This window comes from Onychostoma macrolepis, chromosome 22 (assembly GCF_012432095.1).
Source record: "Onychostoma macrolepis isolate SWU-2019 chromosome 22, ASM1243209v1, whole genome shotgun sequence".
NCBI classification, from domain to species: domain Eukaryota; kingdom Metazoa; phylum Chordata; class Actinopteri; order Cypriniformes; family Cyprinidae; genus Onychostoma; species Onychostoma macrolepis.
The window spans coordinates 11,347,051-11,370,745 of record NC_081176.1 but is presented as its reverse complement, the minus strand read 5'-3'; the positions used below and the strand labels follow the sequence as shown (position 1 = coordinate 11,370,745).

At 35.1% G+C, this 23,695-nt stretch overlaps 3 protein-coding genes across 21 annotated transcripts in view; 2 read left to right on the top strand and 1 right to left on the bottom strand.

Moving 5' to 3' along the window:
- LOC131530380 (prestalk protein-like) overlaps nucleotides 1-23,695 on the top strand; it is a 159,734-nt gene that overhangs the window by 94,017 nt on the left and 42,022 nt on the right. The gene's annotated exons all lie outside the window — the stretch shown is intronic.
- On the top strand, nucleotides 7,749-9,294 carry LOC131530420 (CD48 antigen-like). 3 transcript variants are annotated; one of them, XM_058760684.1, is made up of 5 exons: nucleotides 7,749-8,010; nucleotides 8,146-8,457; nucleotides 8,564-8,664; nucleotides 8,761-8,863; nucleotides 8,997-9,294. In XM_058760684.1, exons 1-5 carry the CDS (start codon nucleotides 7,962-7,964, stop codon nucleotides 9,026-9,028), a joined length of 597 nt encoding a protein of 198 aa, XP_058616667.1. In that variant the 5' UTR covers nucleotides 7,749-7,961; the 3' UTR covers nucleotides 9,029-9,294. The 3 variants fall into 3 exon arrangements, with proteins under 3 accessions (XP_058616667.1, XP_058616666.1, XP_058616668.1); XM_058760683.1 differs by having other exon boundaries at nucleotides 8,564-8,863; XM_058760685.1 differs by lacking the exon at nucleotides 8,997-9,294 and having other exon boundaries at nucleotides 8,742-8,863.
- Nucleotides 14,933-23,640, bottom strand: LOC131530418 (zinc finger protein draculin-like). Its single transcript, XM_058760681.1, has 4 exons — nucleotides 23,113-23,640; nucleotides 21,668-21,771; nucleotides 16,772-16,937; nucleotides 14,933-15,749 (listed from the first exon to the last, which is right to left on the bottom strand). The coding sequence occupies exons 3-4, from the start codon at nucleotides 16,800-16,802 to the stop codon at nucleotides 15,055-15,057; spliced, it is 726 nt and encodes a 241-aa protein (XP_058616664.1). The 5' UTR covers nucleotides 16,803-16,937; nucleotides 21,668-21,771; nucleotides 23,113-23,640; the 3' UTR covers nucleotides 14,933-15,054.

The window sequence follows — 23,695 nt, the reverse complement described above, 5'->3', positions numbered from 1 at the left end:
GTTGTTTGAGTAAAGTTTACAAACCGTGACTGAGTGAAATATACTTGAGTATTGTAGGGTAAACTTAAAATAATTAAATAGAAATTACTCATCAAACTCTACCTGGTCATGTTAAATTTACTTATTTCCTTTACTAATTTTAGATAACTTAGTTCAGTAGATTTTACGTAATTCCTTCTTTACATTTTCCTTAAAAAATATGCGTGCAAAAACTTGCAAAATAAAAATTAAGTAAATTTAACTTTTTTTTTTTTTTTTTTTTTCAGTGTAGCCTATTGTGTTTTAATGCTAAAATCAGCTCCTAAATCTTTGGAAAGTTAAGGGTAGTCAAGAGGACTCCTAAGTCACTAAGACCGAATCACAAAAATGACTTGCCAACAATCCGCCTCAGAAAGTAGCCTAAACATTTTATTAGCTTTTTCACAATAATTTCCCTTTGAAGTAATTATGTCCTTTTCATGTACATGTTGGGCAAGAAGTATAGCCTAACAGCTATGAGTCCAGTTTGTTTTTCTTTTGCATTTGCACTATGACTTACTGTCAGCCATGATTACTGTAGTTTGTTAATTAATATATATATATATATATATATATATATATATATATATATGCATATCCACTAATTGTTTACGATATGCAAACATGTAAGAAGCTGACAATTAACTGAATATATATTTGTTTAATTGGTGAAATAGCCTAGGCTACATTATAAAAACTTTATTTGAATATGGTCGAATTTTTATTTTAAAATATTTATTTGAATATGGCAACATGACCTCGTTCTATATTTCTAAATCACTGAGAGAGACCCATACCCTATCACTGTAAATTAATCTTTTACAATTTTCCCTGTAAGAGAACTTGCCATTTTGCAGAACTTTTTTTTTTTTTTTTACAATATTTTACAGTTTAAAATACACTATTTTTTACAGTGTCATTTGACTAAAGTCATAACAGAGTCCATATATTATAGAATTTAATACAATCTACTCACCAACAGCAATATTGAACTTCCTGTGTAAAATCATACTGCTGGTGTTGATCTCCACTTTATAATTTCCGTACTGATCTCTTCGGATGTTTCGTACGGTGAGATCTCCGGTCTGACCATTCAGATTGATGTTACTCCACCTCTCGTCAGCAGCGCCCTTTAAGCCATTAACTTTCACCAGACCATCGCTGGTCCCGAAGTTTGTAAGTTTACATTAACTGCATTATTTTAATTCAAAATTTTAATTAATATTGGAAAACAACATGTCATTTAAAGGTGTAAATGCTCGAGCATCGATATTTACATATGTCACAGCATACATCATTTTAATTGGTATCAAGAGTTCGAGAACAAAGTGCTACATGCAACATCAAAGCGGTGAGTTCTGAACTGCTTTTATCCATTGAAGATGAAAGATAAATTAAACATTGGCATAGTTTTAATGGCAATAATCCAGAATGTGTTTTTAAGATTTTAGTCCAAAAAGTGTGATTTAAAGGAATATCAACTAATTAATCTTCATTTACATATCTTCAGATTGAACAATAATCATGTAAATTTTCCAGTAGGCCTAAATTGTGAACACCAATATTGTTTCAGTGGTAAAAGCTATAAGCTACTATAAGGTTTTCTCGAGTTTTATTAACACAGTAACCCCGCCCCCAGCGTTCTTTCTGCAGCGCTGATTGGACAGTCATTGAAAACATTCTAACAGCGTGCAACCGGCTGTTGTGACGTCCGCATATGCCCGACCTATTAATATTCACTGAACACAGTCAGCCAGAGAAAAGCTAGCAAAATTATAATGAATTGGAAATGCAGCCAACGAATAGGCTCCATAATAACAAAGAATATTTGGACTTTTTGTATTCTGCAGATTAGCCTTCTGTAAATTTTCAAATTTGTATATCCTAGGCCTATAGGTGTTTTAGTATTTGTGTTTTTACTGAAGGTGTATTCAATTATTTATGCGCCACTGACATAACTAAACTAAATTACTGAAAGGATGAGTGTCATTAAACATGTTTTCTGAACATTCTCCCTGTCTGTCAATGTATGTCTTTTCAAAGGTACTGTCACTAATAAAAATAAAGCTTACAGGATTTTTATTGGTGCCCCTTCAAATTTGAATTATATCTTGTGCAGATGTGTGGCTTTAATGTCACTGCTTTTGTAAACTGCTCTGGCACAATTTCATATGTTTATTCCCGAATATCTCTTATTCTAAATTAATGCAGCAATACCTTACAAAATAGTTAAGCTTCTCTTACCATTTTTCTATACTAAGGTATTTCATTTGGATACTCGAACATCAAATGGATAAATGGCATCTTTCTAAAGAGACCCCAGTTATGTCTGTAGTCCAGAGGGTTCATGAACTGTGACTGTTTTTGTTTGTGTAGGTCATGTTTGTGTTTGAGCTCAACTAGTGGGGGCGACAGTTAAAAGGTTAAGTGAGCAATAAGGATGACTTCATCTCCAAACTCCCACAGTATCTGATTATCTCTCTGTACTTTAACACCAGTGTGTAGAGTGACAGAATCTCCCTTCCTCACTGACACTGACTCCACAACATCTGTCTCAACAACAAACACATGAGGAGAACAACAGAAGACATTTAAAACAAAGATTGAGCTTATAATGCTGTAATTTCCACACAATCACACTTTGAAAGAGGAGTCTAAATTCTGAGACTGAACAGTTTAATAGACTTTCTTCCCATTAAGTTATTTTTACATTTTAAGAGTACATTTAAAATTCAAATGCATTTCAGATTCAGCTCTTCAGATACAAATTCAATTTTCTAAACAACTGAAGCTGCTTTGAAACGGTGTTGTGCAAAAGATGTAGAAATAAATTTGTATTAAGTTATAAAAGAAATCTTAGATATCTTATTTTGAATGTATTTCTAGTGTCACACTTAAATCTAACACACCAATCTACAGGTGCTGGTCATATAATTAGAATATCAGCAAAAAGTTGATTTATTTCACTAATTCCATTCAAAAAGTGAAACTTGTATATTATATTCATTCATTACACACAGACTGATATATTTCAAATGTTTATTTCTTTTCATTTTGATGATTATAACTGACAACTAAGGAAAATCCCAAATTTAGTATCTCAGAAAATTAGAATATTGTGAAAAGGTTCAATATTGAAGACACCTGGTGCCACACTCTAATCAGCTAATTAACTCAAGACACCTGCAAAGGCCTTTAAATGGTCTCTCAGTCTAGTTCTGTGGGCTACATAATCATGGGGAAGACTGCTGACTTGACAGTTGTCCAAAAGACGACCATTGACACGTTGCACAAGGAGGGCAAGACACAAAAGGTTATTGCAAAAGAGGCTGGCTGTTCACAGAGCTCTGTGTCCAAGCACATTAATAGAGAGGCGAAGGGAAGGAAAATATGTGGTAGAAAAAAAGTGTACAAGCAATAGAGATAACCGCACTCTGGAGAGGATTGTGAAACAAAAGCCATTCAAAAATGTGGGGGAGATTCACAAAGAGTGAACTGCAGCTGGAGTCAGTGCTTCAAGAACCACTACGCACAGACATATGCAAGACATGGGTTTCAGCTGTCGCATTCCTTGTGTCAAGCCACTCTTGAACAACAGACAGCGTCAGAAGCGTCTCGCTTGGGCTAAAGACAAAAAGGACTGGACTGCTGCTGAGTGGTCCAAAGTTACATTCTCTGATGCAAGTAAATTTTGCATTTCCTTTGGAAATCAGGGTCCCAGAGTCTGGAGGAAGAGAGGAGAGGCACACAATCCACGTTGCTTGAGGTCCAGTGTAAAGTTTCCACAGTCAGTGATGGTTTGGGGTGTCATGTCATCTGCTGGTGTTGGTTCACTGTGTTTTCTGAGGTCCAAGGTCAACGCAGCCGTATACCAGGAAGTTTTAGAGCACGTCATGCTTCCTGCTGCTGACCAACTTTATGGAGATGCAGATTTCATTTTCCAACAGGACTTGGCACCTGCACACAGTGCCAAAGCAACCAGTATCTGGTTTAAGGACCATGGTATCCCTGTTCTTAATTGGCCAGCAAACTCGCCTGACCTTAACCCCATAGAAAATCTATGGGGTATTGTGAAGAGGAAGATGCCAGACCCAACAATGCAGAAGAGCTGAAGGCCACTATCAGAGCAACCTGGGCTCTCATAACACCTGAGCAGTGCCACAGACTGATCGACTCCATGCCAAGCCGCACTGCTGCAGTAATTCAGGCAAAAGGAGCCCCAACTAAGTATTGAGTGCTGTATATGCTCATACTTTTCATGTTCATACTTTTCAGTTGGTCAAGATTTCTAAAAATCCTTTCTTTTGTATTGGTCTTAAGTAATATTCTAATTTTCTGAAATACTGAATTTGGGATTTTCCTTAGTTGTCAGTTATAATCATCAAAAATTAAAAGAAATAAACATTTGAAATATATCGGTCTGTGTGTAATGAATGAATATATACAAGTTTCACTTTTTGAATGGAATTAATGAAATAAATCAACTTTTTGATGATATTCTAATTATATGGCCAGCACCTGTATACCTTTCAAACGGATTTCAATATAGCGTCACATAAGATTGTTAATTTGCAACAAAAAAAGGCTTTTGATTGTTTAGAGAATGAACAAATCTCCCTAAAAGCATAGCCTCGTGTAGTTAAAGAAAAATATTAGATAAATACAATAAGAAAGAAATTAAACAATCGAACAAACTGTAATTCAACACAAAATTAATTTTGTATCATTTTGAGACATCTGATTTGGTCATCAACATCTTTTTTTTCTTTTCTTTTAAAGTTGACATAAAAATGACAAACCTAATAATAATAGCTTAACCCATAATGTTAAAACTTGTATTCATTCCACAGCATCTAAACTGTCCACAGGTGATTGACATGAGTTACTCACCATGGACAGTAACTCGGAATGTCTTCAATTTTGCATCTGTGCTCTTGATGTCTACACTATAATGTCCAATGTGTTCAGTTCTGATGTTTGTGATGGTCAGAGATCCAGTCTGTGTGTCCAGCTTCAGTATGTCTCTGAATATCGCACTGGAACCATCATATGTAGAGGGATTTGCATCTGCTTCATTCATTCTAGCAATGATTTCATCACCAAACTTCCATATTATCTTAGTATCTTTCAGTACTTCAGTAACATCAGTATGTAGAGTGACAGAATCTCCCACCATCACTGATACTGACACTTCATCTGCATCAACACCAAACACACCTGAAAAACAAACAGAAACAATTTTGTTAAATAACACTATAGTATTGTAAACCTGTATATTATTGTAATATTTGTGCTGTAATTACAGCATATTAATGAAAGCAATTTCTCAGACAAAATAGCCTATTGTTTGTGTACAGTTATATTCCTGTATTTGTACTGGGAAATGACAATATTATATTTGACAATATAGTTTCACGAGTTTGAGCATTTTTCATTCACACTGTACAGTACAGATGGGATATTATGAGCTCATTTAAAGTTAGTCCCTGAACTACATGTTCTTGCAATGCTAAATTTAATTTTGTGTCATAGTTTACAAATACTCCTTGCAAATACCTAATTACCATAAAACCAGTCATTTTACTGAGCTCAATCTCAGTCTCTTAATACACCAAATTTTTTCAGCAGTCTAGTATATTTACAAAATGCAGTAGCTTTGGAAGTATTTCAGTTTTTCATAATGTCGGTAATGCAAGTAAACAGATTTGTTGCATTGTGTCTCTTGAAAATTAAGCCTAATGTGTCTTGTCATTTCTACAATGCATGCAAATTACGTCTATTCTGATTCTTTGGATTTAAGTTATTGGATATTAAATGACTCAACACAACTCAGCACACAAGCATGGATGTTTCACACTGACACACAAAGACTGAACAAATGGCAAAATGCATACATTTTATTTGCTGCTTTAATGTAATCCTTCTTTTTTTAACTTTTATTTTTTGAATAAACATTGGGGGTTTGGAGTGACATACCTATTCTGAACAAGTAGAACTTGCAAAACCAAGTAAAAACCCACCCACGGTAGGCCTAATGTTAGAAGGGCAGGTTGCAACAACATCAGTCATCTAATTATGAGCTTGATGGTAGTTTATAGGCCTACTTTTATATAGCCGCACTCTGAATGTGAGCAACAGTAACTCAACCGGACTAGAGTTCAATAGAGTGACTGACCAACTGATTGAGAGAGTCACTTATTTTTTTTTTTTCTTCTTTCTGTTCTGTTCTGTTAAAACAGTAGGGCATGCGTTCGTGTTGCAGCCAGTTTTCGTGCAAAATAGTAACGCCCTCTACTGTTCACTACTAAACACACACGTGCACAAACAACTTACCCTCAAAATCTCCTTACAATGTTGCTGTCGCCTGTTTCCGATTTATACTGAAAACGAATAGCCTATGTTAAATTAATTTTTTTAAAAACCAAGTGTTACTCACCGTTCACGAGTAATAAAACCCCAAAAAGGAAGGTATAATTCCTCATACTGATGTCGCTTCTGACCGCGTCTAAACTACAACAGCACTGATTCAGGGTTGATGGACTAGTATCAAACCTTCCAAGTCACGTGCTTTCTTCAGAAAGCGGGCGTGTTGCTTCATACACCTGCTATTTCGAAACGTTCCAAAGTCGACCTTGGCTAGATCAAAATCATTAAATGCTTGTTTATTCGAGGCTTGTCATATTCTGAATAGTCAGTAAAATAAATGTTGAATATTTTGTTGAAATTGAACTTTAAAAGTGATTGTGAAAATTTGTGATGAATTAGTGAAAATCATTATGGTAATCCATTTTTATTGCAAAAAAAATGTATTATTCCTTGCAATAAAACTGTCACAGTAATCCAATACAGACATTCAGCATAATTCTAAAATTAATTAATTCATGAATAAATTAATAATAATAATAATAATAATAATGTGACCAAAATAAAAAGGTTTTAAAAATGTTGCTTTAAGTAATAAAAAAAGTAAATATCACGCCTAATTAGCCTACTGTGAAAACAAAACCCGACGAAACTGTAACATTTGAGATATATTTTAAAGTTTATAAACTTATTTTGTTCATACTTGGTGTTATTTTGTAACACTATTGGTGTTTGGTAAGAAGTTAAATGAATAACCATTTTTTAAAAAAATGAAAAACTCTATGTCTGAGCTTTATTATGTATGAAGGCCTTCTAACATGAATCTCATCCCCTCAAAACAACTTTATTTTGGAATAAAAAGAGTTAATTCAATTTGCACTCTATGCTTTTGAGACTCTAGCAGCTCCTAATCTGAGTCAAACCTGCTGTGGTCTGTGTTTAACTCAGGTCAGTTTAGTGACAGAATGACCCAAATGAATGAGGTTTCTCTTGAGTGGACAAACGTTTACTGTTGCATGTGTGCAGTTGATTTATAGGTAATAGCCTAGATTCTTTTCCATAAAGACATATTTCCACTCTAGACAAATATTTACATTATAAAACAAAGCAGTGGATCCATAAACAGTCAGATTTGATTTTTATCAAACAAAATTCATGCACTTAATATATCCTTGTTGATCTTCTTCTCTACTGTGTGTCAGGGATCCCTATTCGGTCAAATCAATCATATATCATGGTTTCTGTGGAAGCAAGTTACTAAACACGGATTACTATTTTATGGTGTTATAAAAGGCTAGATAAAGGGACATAAAGCGAGATGCGAAGCTGACCTGCGACACCATCTGTTGCTCTTACTGTCGCGTTGATGTAGGCTACACACGGAAGCGCGCAGACTGAAAGAGTTGGTTTTTTCTCCGATTGGCTGAAGAGTTTTTATCTGCTTGACTCACCGAAAAGTTATCTGCACACAGTGTTTATGACAATGAAACATTGTTAAACGCAATTCTGTCGTGTTTCTTGAAATCGACCTCGTTTTTTTTTTTTTCAGACATTGAACGGATCTCAAACGGTTGAAGAAAATGATTCACGGGCTTGTTTTGTTCTGTTTATGTTTTTTTCCTCTGATTGGTAAGTAATAAATGTAAGCCTGTTTAAGGCCTCGGTGTTAGTACAGATTAGCTATAGGCTAATATTAAGGGTTTAAATTAGGCTATTTAAATATTTGACGTTTAGATTTAGCCTACTTTTAATTTTGATCTCTAGGCGCTGAGACAGATGAGCTCGTGTCAGCGATGGAGGGAGGTTCTTTCACTCTCCGGACTGGTTTTACTGAAATGCAGGGCGATCATGAGATCGAGTGGAGGTTTGGATCGAACAGAACTCGTATAATCAAAATACAGGCGGGTAACATTTTTACAGACGATATCACGATATTCAGAGACAGAGTGCTGATCGAAAGACAGACTGGAGATCTCGCCGTCACAAATATCACTAATGAACACACTGGAGTTTATGAACTAAGTATCGATCTCGGACTGAGAGAGTTGCAAAAAAAAATAATTGTCACTGTTTATGGTGAGTAGCCTATTACTCTTAATTTTATATTTACGTAACGCCCCTCTTACCTACTGTGAGTTGTAGGCTACTTATTCTTGGATGTATTTGTTTATTTACTCTCCAGCTCCTGTGCCTGTTCCTGTCATCACCAGATACTCTCCTCAGTGTTCATCATCATCATCATCTTCGGGGTTCAAAAGTGTGCTGCTGTGTTCAGTGGTGAATGTGAGTCATGTGACTCTCTCCTGGTACAAAGGAAACAGTTTATTGTCCAGCATCAGTGTGTCTGATCTCAGCATCAGTCTCTCTCTTCCTCTGGAGGTGGAGTATCAGGATAAAAACAACTACAGCTGTGTAGTGAACAATCCTGTCAGCACCCAGACCAAACATCTGGACACCTATCAACTCTGTCAGACATGTTCAGGTAGAACATTTGTGTTATCAGTGTTTCTTCACAGTACCTTAAATACCAGTACCTGATACCTTAAACGAGTATGAGTAGACATGTCAAAAGTCTATAATGCAGTTTTTAATTTAGTGCCTACGTCTTTCTACAGACTGTGACAACTGGAGTCAAAAGGAGCTGTGATCCAATTGGTCGTCTCTGCTGTGGTGGGCGTGGCTGCTGTTGCTGATGTTGTTGTGTACTGGTTCATGACATCAGATCCAGAAGAACTGAACCGGAGAGGAAAACTCAGTAATGTATCTGGGATTATAAAACAAGAATAAACAGTCTCTTTCTTTTTTCTTGGAATGTCATGGCTGGAATTGTAATTATTGATTATGTGACTGAATCTATTCCATCGAACTGCAGTGATGTTATCCTGGTGAAAAAATAAAAAAATCTTGATGATGTAACAACTGCTTTTGTCAGTTTGATGAGATTTTATGTGCTTGATTTTTTATTAATGGACATTAAAGTGTTGACCTTTCCTTTTTATACAAAGAGTTAATTACACATTTTTTTTTTAAATGTAATTTTAAGTGTTAAATGTTTGAAAATAACATTTGTTCTGTCCTGTACATCTTTGTTTAGCTTGTATGGTCAAGAAAGTTGGTAATTTGGTATATTTTGTTTCTGTTTTTCTGTTACCTGGCAAATTATGGATGTTTGGAGATCAAGGTGCTCCCATAGCTCTCATAAAGGCCAGTCAAAGCTCATTATTTAATGGGACTGATGGGAGATTCATAGGCAAATTACAGCTGGATCGACTCGATCCCTTACCATCATAAACACAATAACCACAGCCTCAGAACTTTAAGCACTATGTGTATCTGAATTCCAGTGTTGGGCACGTTACTTTAAAAAAGTAGTTATAGTTACTAGTTACTTCTCACAAATAGTAACTGAGTTAGTAACTGAGTTACATCATTATAAAAGTAACTAATTACCAGGGAAAGTAACTATTGCGTTACTTTTAAAAAAATGTTCAAATGTCAAATAACTTTGGGTGCCCCCAATATTAAATATGTTAAATGAATGAAATGGACACTAAAAAGAATAAACTATTATTATAAAACATTGTATATTAATCTACACTATTTATCTACTGACACTTAGTATCAGTCAGTCAAGCATTATAATATAATATTATGATAATTTAATATTATATGATGATAGAACTTTAGTAATTAGAATAACCAAGTACGAATGCATATTAGTCATCAATATAAAACGCACTAAGGATTAATGAGCTGCTGGGTTCATGAATATTAATCACGTTGTTGGCGTTTGCTCGAATTGATTTGCTGAAATCAAAACAGGGACGATAACAGGTGAGCGCCAGCCAATGAGATTGTCGTTTGCGCATTAGTTCCGCCCACTACCAGAGAAACCGGCAGTTCTTAAAAGCTGAAGAATTCCAAAGGAACTCCGTTATTTTGACAGGAAAATACAACAAAGAATATCGTTTACATGTAGCGCGTCAATTATGCATGTTATGAAAGACTCTCTTGCTCTGTATCTTTCTTTGCTTGCGTGTATGTGAGAGAAAGCGACGGCGAGTCGTGCGCTTCACACTAGAGTTTATGGTACGTCAAATACAGCTACACTGCGCATCCATTCAGATGAACTGAAAAATTAAATTCTAATAATATAGTAACGCCACATTTTATTGTCAGTAACGGTAACGGCGTTGTAACGGGGGAAACAGTAATTCTTTTGATTGATCGTTACTGAAAAAAATAACGCCATTAGTAACGCCTTTTATTTATAAAGCCGTTATTCCCATCACTGCTGAATTCACATCTTGTCATTCAGTTTGCGCTAACACTTCCAGGTTAAGTTAATCAGAAAGTGTCACCTGACATTCAATTTAGTCAAACTGGGAGTACAACGAAAATTAAATACAATACCAAAAAAATTATGAAGTTAGCACACATACACAGAAATACACATTTAAATTGTGAAGTCATGAAAATACAAAAAATAAACATTAACCCCTGAAATCACAAATACGTCATACATAACCCATAACTGACCAATCAGCGTCAGCTATAGGTGAGTATTACAGTGTTTTTGTTCCTATAATACAATTCTAATATTTATGTAATAAATGTCTAAATGACTTCTATTGGTCACTTACATCAATCACAAATAAGCAGACACTAACCCTACTACAGCAATAACAGTCCAGCAGCGCAGTTTGAGTCATTCCTGCCTCCTCCCCCAGCTCCACTTGTCTAGACCTGTTTATGCGCAGGTATTTTCACGGAAATTGCAAGAGACGCAGAATGAGCAGTGGTGGTGTTTTGACAAGACTGTTCTACAGAGTCAGAGCCTTGACACATGAGAATATCAGAGAGATATGCAAGTCTCGCAAGGCAGGAATAAACATAATACTCACAATGAACAAAACAACAAGGCAAGCCACAAGGGGGAAAAAAATGAAACAAGTGGCAAAATAAAACTTATTAAAAATAAATAAAATAAAATAAATGCAAGTTCTGATTACGTTAAGCTTGTGGATGCTTGGCAGTGGATTTTTGGTTAGGACCCCTTGGCATCACGTTTTAAGGCACTGGATTATATTTTAGGGAATCCTATTGATTTCACTGAGAAACTTTGGCATCAACAAGAAGCCAAGGATATATGAATTAATTATATTGTCATTATGTTGGGGTATGGTTTTCAATTTAAACTGCCAACATAATTGAATTTACTTTACACTATTTAGACATTTATGAGCACTTGTTTTCACAAGCACTGTTAAGTATATTTAGGTAATTTGTATAATGTTCTCTCTGAGGGCTAAGCCCCCCTGAGCATGAGATCTTAGAACCGCCCCTGAATGGGACACGCAAGTCTGCAAGACCTCAAATGCACACAAAATCTGCCGAATAGGACAAAGTCAGTTTGGCTTAATTTTTTCTACATTTTTCTCTTATTAATGATTGTCTTTCTTTATCATTCTAGCACACGGCCCACAGACTCATCTCTGAACGTGCTGATCTCTGCTGCTGCTGGACCTTTGTTGCTTGCGGCATATATAAATATGTGTGGAAACTACGTGTCTAAATTTCTTGTGAAGACTGAGAGAGTTGTGCTGTTTTAACATGCCTGACATGATTATTCAAACAGTTCAGACTGATCATTAAGAAATAATATACTAATCCAAATTCTACAAAAGACATGCACTGGCTTGAAAGAGCAGATTAGATCTTGGCACTTCACTCAAAATTACTGTTAAAATAAATGTACCTAGACCTGCTGCTAAAGCTTGAGTTTTCCATAAGACTATAAGCTGAAAATAGTTCTGAAAATGTGAATGTGGGAAAAAATTCTCCAGTCAGCATTCAAAAATTTGCCTTTCAAATTAAAAATAATTTTTACCTCATTCAACTACAATGACAAAAAGCAACATTATAACACTGGATGTCCCAATAAATGTGACCCTCGACCACAAAACCAGTCTTAAGTGTCAATTTTTCGAAATTGAGATTTATACATCAGCTTTCCATTGATGTATGGTTTGTTAGGATTGGACAGTATGTGGCTGAGATACAACTATTTGAAAATCTGGAATCTGAGTGTGCAAAAAAATCTAAATATTGAGAAAATCACCTTTAAAGTTGTCCAAATGAAGTTCTTAGCAATGCATATTACTAATCAAAAATGAAGTTTTGATATATTTACGGTAATACATTTACAAAATATCTTCATGGAACATGATCTTTACTTAATATCCTAATGATTTTTGGCATAAAAGAAAAATCGATAATTTTGACCCACACAATGTGTTTTTGGCTATTGCTACAAATATAGTCCAGCGACTTAAGACTGGTTTTGTGGTCCAGGGTCACAAATGCATTTTTGTTGTTGTTGTTTGAGTATATAAATATAAATTCTTGAATCATTCTTGAGAGTTGTGTCTTGCCTCTTTACAAACTTTATAACATCTGGCTGTAATTTAATGACTGCACATGCTGATGGACCTTTTTCACATTTCTGGGTTTCTCAGCAGCGGAAGTCATCATAGTTGGGTTAACTTGAAGAGCAGTGAATGAGAGAGTACCACAAATATATTTTTTTGCATTCCCATTTGCTCAAATAGAAAAATAAAAACTCTACGATAATGTTTTCATGACTTTCAATAAAAGGAAAAAAATTGAGAAAGACTGATAACAGCAGTCAGAAGAGCAAATGATGTCAAATTTACCGTCCCTCCCACAGACGCTGTATTAGAAACACCCTCGCATTAGCGTTAACTATTTTTTGTAATTTGATGCAAAGGTAATATAATACAAAGAATAGTGTTATAAATGTACATACATTTAAAAAAAAAAAAATACAAATATGAAGAACTTTTGAGGATTTATGATGCTGATGACCATTAAACGCATTGTCACAGTCTTGTGAAACGGGTCCATTTCATTTGATTCTTTATTAGGCTATCTGATAATGAGCTAATTAGTTACATTTAAGGGGGTTAATCAATATATTTCAAGGAGCTAAGACTTCACTTTTTCAGTTGTTTAAAAATTGAAATACATTTTCATTTGTATTTTAAGTGTAAATTCATTTGTTTAAATTTAAAATTGTTACTCAAGCAGGTACTACACACTTTGTAATTAACATTTGTTTCATTATAAATCGAATTCGGTAGGTGGCGCTGTTAAAAAAGAATAAGGTCCTAGAACTGCGGTCCTGAAACTGCAGCTCCTCCGGTTGTGCAGGAACACTCTTCTCGGCATCGGTACACAACAAAAACACAGTCACTTGTCGCCATCTCTTGGAGTAATTATGTAACCTGCAAAAACGGTCACTGAACTAAATAATTAAAGTGTTTTACAATCGCTAAAACACATTTGTCAAAACTTAGGTCATTTTTTTCAAAACTTTTGACACAATGAGCACAACAACAGTTTATGTGGGCTAAACTGTGGATGATTTAATTGCTTTTGCACAAAATGACTTGAATTCAGTGACTACATCTTTCAAATTACATGAATTCTTTTCTCACTCAGATATAAACAAGGCCACAACTCATGCCAATTTGCACATGCTAACATATTCTTTTCAAAAGTGTTAAACCTAAGTTCAAAACCTAACATAATACAAAAATGAACAAGACAGCAATTCGCTACAGTTCTACAGTAGGCCTAATACCTTATTGAAATAATCAGAAAATGAGATCTTTGAAAAACCCGACAAGTGTTACAGTAGTCTTTCAACTGCATTACAGTTTTTCTCATTTGCTAAGGCACGGTAAATGAAACTGGGATCCACTTGATCTTCATCATCACATTTTCAGCACAGCAGAAGTCAGCTCACTTTTTCATTTTCACACATTTTAGGGAGGAAATTTGAGTTGATCTCACCGTAACAATTTTGGATTGTGTCTTTGTCCTGTCGCATTTTACAGCTGGTTAAGACAGATTTATATAGAAGAGAGCTTTTTAGCTTTCACAATTGGCGAGGATGCAGAATTGCACTTTAAAGTGCTAGATCTGAAAATGAACTTCTTTTTGTTCAGACATGTATGGCTGAGTAGAGAAGATGATTGAGTAAAACTCTTCCCACATGGAGGGCAGTGATACGGCTTCTCTCCGGTGTGGATCCTCTCATGTGTTCTCAGATATCCTGACCGACTGAATCTCTTGTCGCAATGTGAGCACTCGTAAGGTTTTTCTCCAGTGTGAATTCTCTGGTGCAGTTTTAGTTCAGCATTTGTAACAAAAGTCTTCCCACAATCAAAGCACATATGATCCTTCACACCACTGTGACTTTGCTGGTGTCTTTTTAAAGTACCTCGCTGACTAAAACTCTTTCCACACAAAGAGCACATGTGAGGCTTCTCCTGTGTATGAACTTTCAGGTGCGTCTTTAGAGATTGCGCCCAAAAAAAGTTTTTACCGCATTGATCACAATTAAATGGTTTTTCTCCAGAATGACAACGCAGATGTAATTTAAAAATGCCCATCTGTCTGTAGCTTTTCCCGCACTGATCGCAAGTGTACGGCTTCTCTCCGGTGTGGATCCGCATGTGTATGTTAAGGGATGTTTTTAGTGTAAAACTCTTCCCACATTGATCACATGTGTGCAGTTTCTCTCCAGTGTGGCTTTTCTTGTGAACCTTAAGGTTTGATTGATGTGTAAAACTCTTTCCACACTGATCACATGTGCAGCTTCTCTCCAGTGTGGATCTTATCGTGTGATTTCAGACAATCTGATCGACTGAATCTCTTGTCACAGTGTGAACACTTGTAAGGTTTTTCTCCATTGTGAATTGTCAGGTGCTTTTTCAGTTCAGCATCTGTAAAGAAGGTCTTCCCGCAATCAACACATGCATGATTCTTCACACCGCTGTGTCTTTTCTGGTGTAATTTTAAAGTACCCATCCGTGAAAAACTCTTTCCACACAAGGAACACATGTGAGGCTTCTCCTTTGTATGAACATTCGAGTGGATCTTCAAATGAGCTGCATTAAAAAATGTTTTGCCACACTGATCACAGTTAAATGTTTTTTCTCCAGAATGAGATTGCAAATGTCTTTTAAAAGTGCTTTCATATGCAAAACTCTTCTCGCACTGATCACATGTGTATGGTTTCTCTCCGGTGTGGATTATCATGTGTCTCTTAAGGTGTCCCTTTTGTGTAAAACTCTTCCCGCATTGATCACATGTGTACGGCTTCTCTTCACTATGATCTCTCATGTGAACTTTAAGACTTTGCTTGTATGGGAAACTCTTTTTTTGGGGGGGGGTTCTTCTCAGTAAAAACTTACGTTGAGCTTGTTTTACTCCAGTTTTGACATGTTTTTCTTCTGCTTCACTCAGTTCTTCACCCTCCTCATTCTCTTCCATCAGGTCTAAAATGAAAGCAAAAAAGTTTTCAGTAAATCATTTAAAAACTTTAAAGCCAGAAATGTGAAGGGAAAGGACATAAAAAATAACCCTGATGTAATAGCAGAAATAATACAGTTGCTACACAAAAATATGATCTTTATGATTAATTTTTATAAATTAGTTATTATGAACATCAGTCTTCCAATTATTATTTTTTATATATTACTGCTTCAAAACCAATGTATTTGTAGCCATAAGAGCTATTGAATATATTTTATCAGCTACACAATTGTGTAATATTACATAACTTTATTTATTTAAAAAAAATCATGAACTACTTTCAAATGAACAATTTATTAGCAATAGCATGCTCACTCAACCCTGTTATTATGACACACTTTTGCGTATTTAAAAAAAAAGACCATTTCTTAAAATTTTCACACCTATCACAATCTCTCATATCAGGAAGTGACATCATTTGGAGCCTTTCTACAGGAAGATAAGAAAATAATCTCTATCCAGTCTCAGCTTTTACACAACTTTATATCTGACTGCATCACCAGCGCCAAAAATAAACTATAAATATTCTATAACTACAAATAACTTCTTACAATTTATGAGAATTGCAAGTTTAACTATAAATCAGCTTTTGCTTAACTTGCTAAATGTGGTTTATTTATTTGATACCTTTAGTTACTTTTGATGTCAGTCAGAGATGGAAATGTATTATTTACACATTTAAAAAATTTAAGTAACAGTGTTGCGAAATTTCTGAATGAGATATAAAAGAAATAAATAAGCAGCTCATATAATATTAAATCCTCCTTTCACTGATTATTTGTCAAAAAAACAAAAGATATAAATTTCAGTTTGAGGCTGATTTCATACCCATTTCATGGAAAGTGTTCAGTATATTGTTTGCTACTGCTGTTGTTTCACAGCTCGTAGGACTAAATACAACCAGTAAATCTGATCAAATTATTTAAGTTGTATTACCTTAATGTTCTTCAGCATCATAAATGAATAATAAAGAATAAACACCAACCTCTCTGTTCTTTAGTATTTTCAGGTTTCATTTTGCAGGGTTCTGGATCACTTCTGTTGTCACTGAAAACTCTTCTTCACTGATGGGAATATTCCAACTTTTATTGGTGAATTTCTGTGGGAGGAGCTTCACTGAAGGTAAAGTACTTGTGGTAGGAGGAGCAGATCTGCAGAAATAAAAAAATCAAAAATCAGAAATAAAACAGATGTTTTGACTCATTCCCACATTTTAAGCATGCAGTATGTGTATATACCCATTAATCAAAATGTAAAGTTATTGAATTCATTATTTTAATATTCTGTCTATTTCTGTTTTGTCTGTGATTTTTCTTTTCTTTTTTTTTTTTTTTTTTTTTACATTCTTTATCCTTAATATGGACATATAGACAAAGTAATATTAGGAAAATTATGAATAAGTACCACAGTTAAAATAATCCAAATTTACAAAAAAAAAATTAAGAATAAAAAAACAGAATAATAAACAAATTCAGAAATAAATGTAGATTTGTAACCAAAATATAACACTTCAATTAAACATCACTTACCTATTCGTTTAGCTGAGCTATTGCTCACTGGTTTTAACTTTTTGTTGTTTTTAAATGAAACCTGCTTATCACAAACTATAATGAAATGCTCTTAAAATATTTATGGTGATGGTGTGGCTGTTGACACCAACGAAATGGGATTTAAGTAGCAGTTTACAGGTGCTTTAAACATATCAGCATAATCAATGAGGTGAAAACAGAAACTATTGACATGATAAAAAGAGGCCTTTTAACAGCTAGTAACACTAGCTGTTAAAGTACTAGTAACATAACCCTTACAGGACCATCAGGAGATCTGACTTTATTCTAAGTGTTTGTGGTACACTGTAAAAAAAAAGAAAAGTTGAGCCAATTTAAAATTTTAAGGCAACCAGCTTCAGCAGATTTTTGAGTTTTCTCAACTTGTCGTTTTAAGTTTATACAACAAAAATTTGAGAATCTCCCACAAAAATAAATTAAGCAAACTCAAAAATCTGCTGAAGCTGGTAAAAAATGTTTTTTTAAGTTCGCTCAACTTTTTTTTTTTTTTTTTACAATGTAGAAACAGATGATTTGAGTCAGCATATATGCTGAAAGACTATAAAAGTCTATAACAATGTTATTTCTCACAGTCTGCGATAAATAAAACATCAAAATAAATACATATGCCACGCATTCTTGCAGTAGTTTCAGCTTCCTTTCTGTTTGGGAGACCGTTTTATTAACCGCAAATGTGCAGTAAATTATTTAAATTATTCTAAATAAATCATTTGTAAAGATTTCGAAAGCGCCCATCACTAGGAATAACAGAAATCTTTAAAGATAGTTATTACAGTGAGAACGTGAGTGATCCAGAACCCTCCAGAATGAAACATGAAGATACTGAAGAACAAAGAGATTGGTGTTTACTCTTGATTTTTCATTAACGATGCTGTAAAACACCTATAACATAGCAGTTCTTCAGTTAATGGTTGTAGTCAGTCAGTTAAGTAGCCTATCCATTCGTCATACTTAAGTATGCCGATAGCCTACTTAAGTATGACGATACCCAGATAATAGTTATTATCCCTCCTCCATCTGCATGATCTCATCTTGGGCTGTATGGACTTGATGCTTAGTGCTGACCAAGAAGTGACCCTGACCAACAGAGAAAACCCACCTTTGTTTTTAAACCCTTAAACACATATCTTGGGTCTTTAGGGACCCGGGATGTCATTCACCACCCTCCCCCTCATTCATTCTGAAAGTTAGACATCGACCTTCTTAGTATTCCTCAATCTATCTGTTATAAAGTATACAACTAACTAACTAAATAAATAATTAAATAAGTGCATGTATGTGTAGAAACATCAAAAGAACAAAAAACAATTTTTAACACATTGTTACTGTGTAAACAGCCTTAGAAGGCAGATACAATGGGCTGATGAATGCAATCAACACTTTGTCAATTTGACTTAAATTTCTGAGATTCAAATGTATTATTATATTAGATAATTGCATAGTTAATAAAACATTTAAAAGTTCTCACCACAAAACATTGGATTTTTCTGATTACAATGTTTTAAAAGTAATACTTGGAAGATCAGTGTACCTAATTCATGGAAAGTGCCTGCGACATTATTTAAAAAAAAAAAAAAAAAAAAGAAACACATCAAAGTAAACATGCACTGTAAAAAGTGATAAGTTAACTTAACTTAAAAAAATTAAGGAAACCTGTTGCCTTGAAATTTTTAAGTAAATGATAATTAAAATAACAAGTTAAGTGAGTTGTCAAGTTCACTTAACTTTTTTTATTATTATTATTATTTACTCAATAATTTTAAGGCAACGGGTTTCCTCAATTTTTTTTAAGTCAACTTATCACTTTTTACAGCGCATAATTTTGTATAGCAATTGCAGCAAATGTCCTTTTTATTTCTGTCTTTGGTTTTCTAATGATTTATTGAAAATTACCCTTTTCCCTCTCTCTTTTTAGACCTGATGGAAGAGAATGAGGAGAGCAATGAACTGCATGAAGAAGAGGAGAAACAACATCATGTCAAAACTGAAGAAACAATCTTTCTCACAGAATGAAAGTAAATTTGAACTGAGAAGAAGGGACAGCAAAAATTTCACTCGTCTTCACTTTGTTTTACACTAAAAGCACACCTTAACATGCACGTGAGAATCCGTACACATGTAATCAGTGTGGGAAGAGTTTCGCACATGGAAACAGTCTTAAATTTAATCTTTGTTCACATTCTGGAGAAAGACCATATAACTGTGATCAGTGTGGTAAAACATTTTCTAGGACAGAAACCCTGAAGAGTCACCTAATGTTCATTCAAAGGTGAAGCCTCACATGTGCTCTTTGTGTGGAAAGACTTTTAGTGAGTGGAGTGCTTTAAAATGACACCAGAAAAGACAGTGGTGTGAAGGATCGTATGTGCTTTGATTGTGGGAAGACCTTTTAGGGGTAAGATGCTAATAATTTCTTAACCTTTAATAACTAGCAGTAGTTTTATGGAAACCACCTTATTTTCCAGTCACTGTTCAGTGGGCCATAAGTTTCTCTCAGTTTTCTCAGACGCATCTGGCTTTTTATAACCTTTGTTCCCACAGCTTCTTAATACTACTTCTCCAATAGTTTATTGTATATTGAATACAAATATTCAGACAGTGTATATTAGCAACCACTCGTTGTTTGCTTTTGGTATGTGAAGTCCAAATTATACTTTGTTTTTATGCACATACAAGGTGCCAACACTGACTTGGGCCATTGTTTCACAGTTGAAAAAAAAGATACGAAATCTCAACAAAAACAACAACAAACAATCGTAGACTGCAGCAACAATAAATACTTGTTGATGAGCGTGTGTGTGAAGGGGTGAAGAGACAAGCTGGTCAGGCCTCATTTATAAAATGTAAAGAAAAATCGTTAGATAATCATCGTGTTCGTACAGTCTGACAAGTATAATCGTAAAGGACTATTAAAAAAATTGCACAGTGTGTCAGGACTCTGTCGTGTGTGTCATGTGTTCCCACCTCTTGTGTCCATATTTGGTTTGTTTCCTGTCCTTGTTTAATGTGATCATTAGTTAATTATGTTCCAGTTGTGTTTGTGCAATTAACCTGTGTATTTAAGTTCCTGCCCGTTCTGTTTCGTGTTGTCTGGTCTACTCGTTATTCCCAGTGTTCCTGTCTGTGTGTCAGCCTTGCCTTGTCATGCCCTGATGTCATCATTAAAGACTGTTAATTTGAGTTTATCCTCGTCTGTGTGTTCCTCATTCCTCCCTGCTGTGTGCACCGTGACATGTGCGCCCAGCTTTAGATAAATGCTTTTTTTGACTGCGTAGGACAGATTTATATGAAAGAGCTTTTATTGCTCAATGCATTATTGGGTCACGTTTGGTGAGGATGCAGCAATGCACTGGAAAGTGTTTGATCTGAACAAGAACTACTTTGATTTCAGACATGTGGTGTTTTTTATGTGACATAGTAGAGACCGTGAACAAGTGAAACTCTTCCCACATGGAGGGCAGTGATAAGGTTTCTCTCCAGTGTGGATCCTCTTATGATTTTTCAAATGTTCTGACCGACTGAAGCTCGTCACAGTGTAAACACTTGTAAAAAAAAAATTCTCCAGTGTGAATTATTTGGTGCTGTTTCAGTTTATCAGCTGTGGTAAAGGTCTTCTCACAATCAAAGCACACATGATCCATCACACTGCTGTGTCTTTTCTGGTGTAATTTAAAATAGTCAGTCCATGAAAACCCCTTTTAACACAGATAATATGTGAGGCGTCTCCTTTGTATAAACTTTAAGGTGGTTATTCAGGGATTCTGCCCAAAGAAATTGTTTGCCGCATTGATCACAGTTAAATGTTTCTTCTCCAGAATGAGAACACCGATGTAATTTAAGGGTGTTTGCATGGGCAAAACTTCTCTTCACTGATCACATGTGTGCGGTTTCTCTCCAGAGTGGATCCTCTCATGCATTTTCAGATGTCCTGATCACCTGAATCTCGTCACAGCGTGAAACCTCTGGTGCAGCTTCAATTTGTAAGCTGTAATAAAGGTCTTCCCACACTGGGGGCAGGCCAAAGATTTTTGGCTCTTCTTTTCAGTGAGCAACTCAACTATTTCTATAGTTTAGACATGATTGTTCTCCACTTCATTCATTCTCTTTCTCAATCAGGCCTAAAATTAAATGTTAAAATGTTTATTTTCAATTAAAAAAAAGACAGAAATGTGAAGGAAAAGACAAAAGTCAACCTTGAAGTAATAGCAGAAAGTAGACAACTGCTATACAACAATTTTAAAATAAATGAATTATATGGGAACTTTCATGAAATGGGTACAGTGATCTTCCAAATATTCTTTCACAAACTCTACCTTCTTCACTCATAGACCAGTGGGAATATTCCAGCATTTATTGGTGAATTGCCATGGGAGGAGCTTCATTTAAAGCAAACTGCAGTGTGGCAGGATGGGCAGATCTGCAGAAATAAAAAAAATAAATCAGTTTATGTGTTTGTTTGTTTTTAAATACTAAATGACACATTTAAGCATTAATGTTACACCCCTAACATTCAGGTAGATATCTATATAGAAATATAGAAAAAATATGAATAAATTCTACAACTAAAAGAAACTACCATAAATTATGATAAGAATGACAAAATAAAAGTATAAATAAAGAATAGCCTATACAAATTTGTAACAAACAAACAACATCTGTGTAATTCCCTCAAATTGGGTTTAATTTCATTTACATCGTCAGTATTTTAAGGTGCCAGTGAAATGAGCTCTAAGCAGCAATTCAGAAGTGATCTGAAGGCATAACCAATGAGGTGAAAACAGGAACTATTGATGTGATTGAGTTAAGCTTGTCAGAATCTCTGACACTCCTGAAAATGATTTGTATTAATCAAAATATGAATTAATCAAGTATAATCAATGTGAATATAGCCATTTATGTATCAAGTTATTCTATTATAATCATGTATTTGCCTATGTATTTGTGTACAGATGCTTGCATGAGAATGGAATGTGCTGACATGCATGTTATGGTAAAGCTGCACCATTCGATAAAGCTGTGTGCGAGGCCTCTTCCTTTATCCTAACATAAATTGACGCCTCCTGTCTGCAGTATTGAACATTGTATAAAAGTGTGGGCAGACAAAGACTCTGGAGATTCTCTGAGAAATCACTCTCAAAGTCTTGAGGTTTTGATGCCAGAAGATAGACTTTATTATCAGAGACAATGAAGCCAACAGACTGCAAAGAATCTGTCGAGTCTGTGTCTGCACACTCTTTATATAGTTTTTCCTCAAGGCCTGTTCAATCCATTTCATACACAGTCCTTCTACCCCCATACAATGTACACATTTTATTCTCCTGCAGTCCTCCCTACACACAGGAAACATATGATCATAATTGTAGAATAACTTGATTACTCGCCTGCAGGCCTCCTCACACACACACACACGCACGCACGCACGCACGCACACACACACACACACACACACACACACACACACGTTTATAATAGCAGAATAACTTGATTACAATACACTCTTTTGTAGCCTCCTTACATATAGAAAACCCATGTTCATAATAGTAGATAGTATGCATGACCATTTTCACATTGATTATACTTGTTTAATTCATATTTTGATTAATAAAAGTATTGCATATAAAAACACAAATATCACTCAGGTCAGTGAATTTAACATTAGTTCCTCACATTGTTGCCTGCTGTGATAACTGTATATTTCAGTCAGCAGAAACTATGACTGTAAATATACAAAGCACAGTGAGTTAATAGCTCAACTTACCTCAACGCTGACTCAACAGAGAGTGAGTGAAAGAGAGTGAGGGGCCATGGTGATGTCTTCTTCTTCTTCTTTTCTGTTTGTTGGAGGTTGGCAGGCCAGCTTTAGGTGCATTAGTGCCACCAACTGAAAAAACTCAGCACCAAAACTTGGTTAAATGACCATGGTGTTGGTGTGCTTGACTGGCCAGCAAACTCACCAGACCTGAACCCCACAGAGAATCTATGGGGTATTGTCAAGAGGAAAATGAGAAACAAGAGACCAAAAAATGCAGATGAGCTGAAGGCCACTGTCAAAGAAACCTGGGCTTCCATACCACCTCAGCAGTGCCACAAACTGATCACCTCCATGCCACGCCGAATTGAGGCAGTAATTAAAGCAAAAGGAGCCCCTACCAAGTATTGAGTACATAAATGAACATACTTTCCAGAAGGCCAACAATTCACTATAAATGTTTTTTTTTTTTATTGGTCTTATGAAATTTTCTAATTTGTTGAGAAAGTGAATTGGTGGGTTTTTGTTAAATGTGAGCCAAAATCATCACAATTAAAAGAACCAAAGACTTAAACTACTTCAGTCTGTGTGC

What these genes read in the sequence shown, in the direction of transcription:
- LOC131530420 (XM_058760683.1), top strand. Translation starts at nt 7,962, where the DNA reads ATGATTCACGGGCTTGTTTTGTTCTGTTTATGTTTTTTTCCTCTGATT. An exon ending in AATAATTGTCACTGTTTATG is followed by an intron (nt 8,458 to 8,563) that starts GTGAGTAGCCTA and finishes TTTACTCTCCAG; the next exon opens with CTCCTGTGCCTGTTCCTGTC. An exon ending in ACTCTGTCAGACATGTTCAG is followed by an intron (nt 8,864 to 8,996) that starts GTAGAACATTTG and finishes GTCTTTCTACAG; the next exon opens with ACTGTGACAACTGGAGTCAA.
- LOC131530418 (XM_058760681.1), bottom strand. Translation starts at nt 16,802, where the DNA reads ATGAAACCTGAAAATACTAAAGAACAGAGAG. An exon ending in AAATACTAAAGAACAGAGAG is followed by an intron (nt 15,750 to 16,771) that starts GTTGGTGTTTAT and finishes CTTTCATTTTAG; the next exon opens with ACCTGATGGAAGAGAATGAG.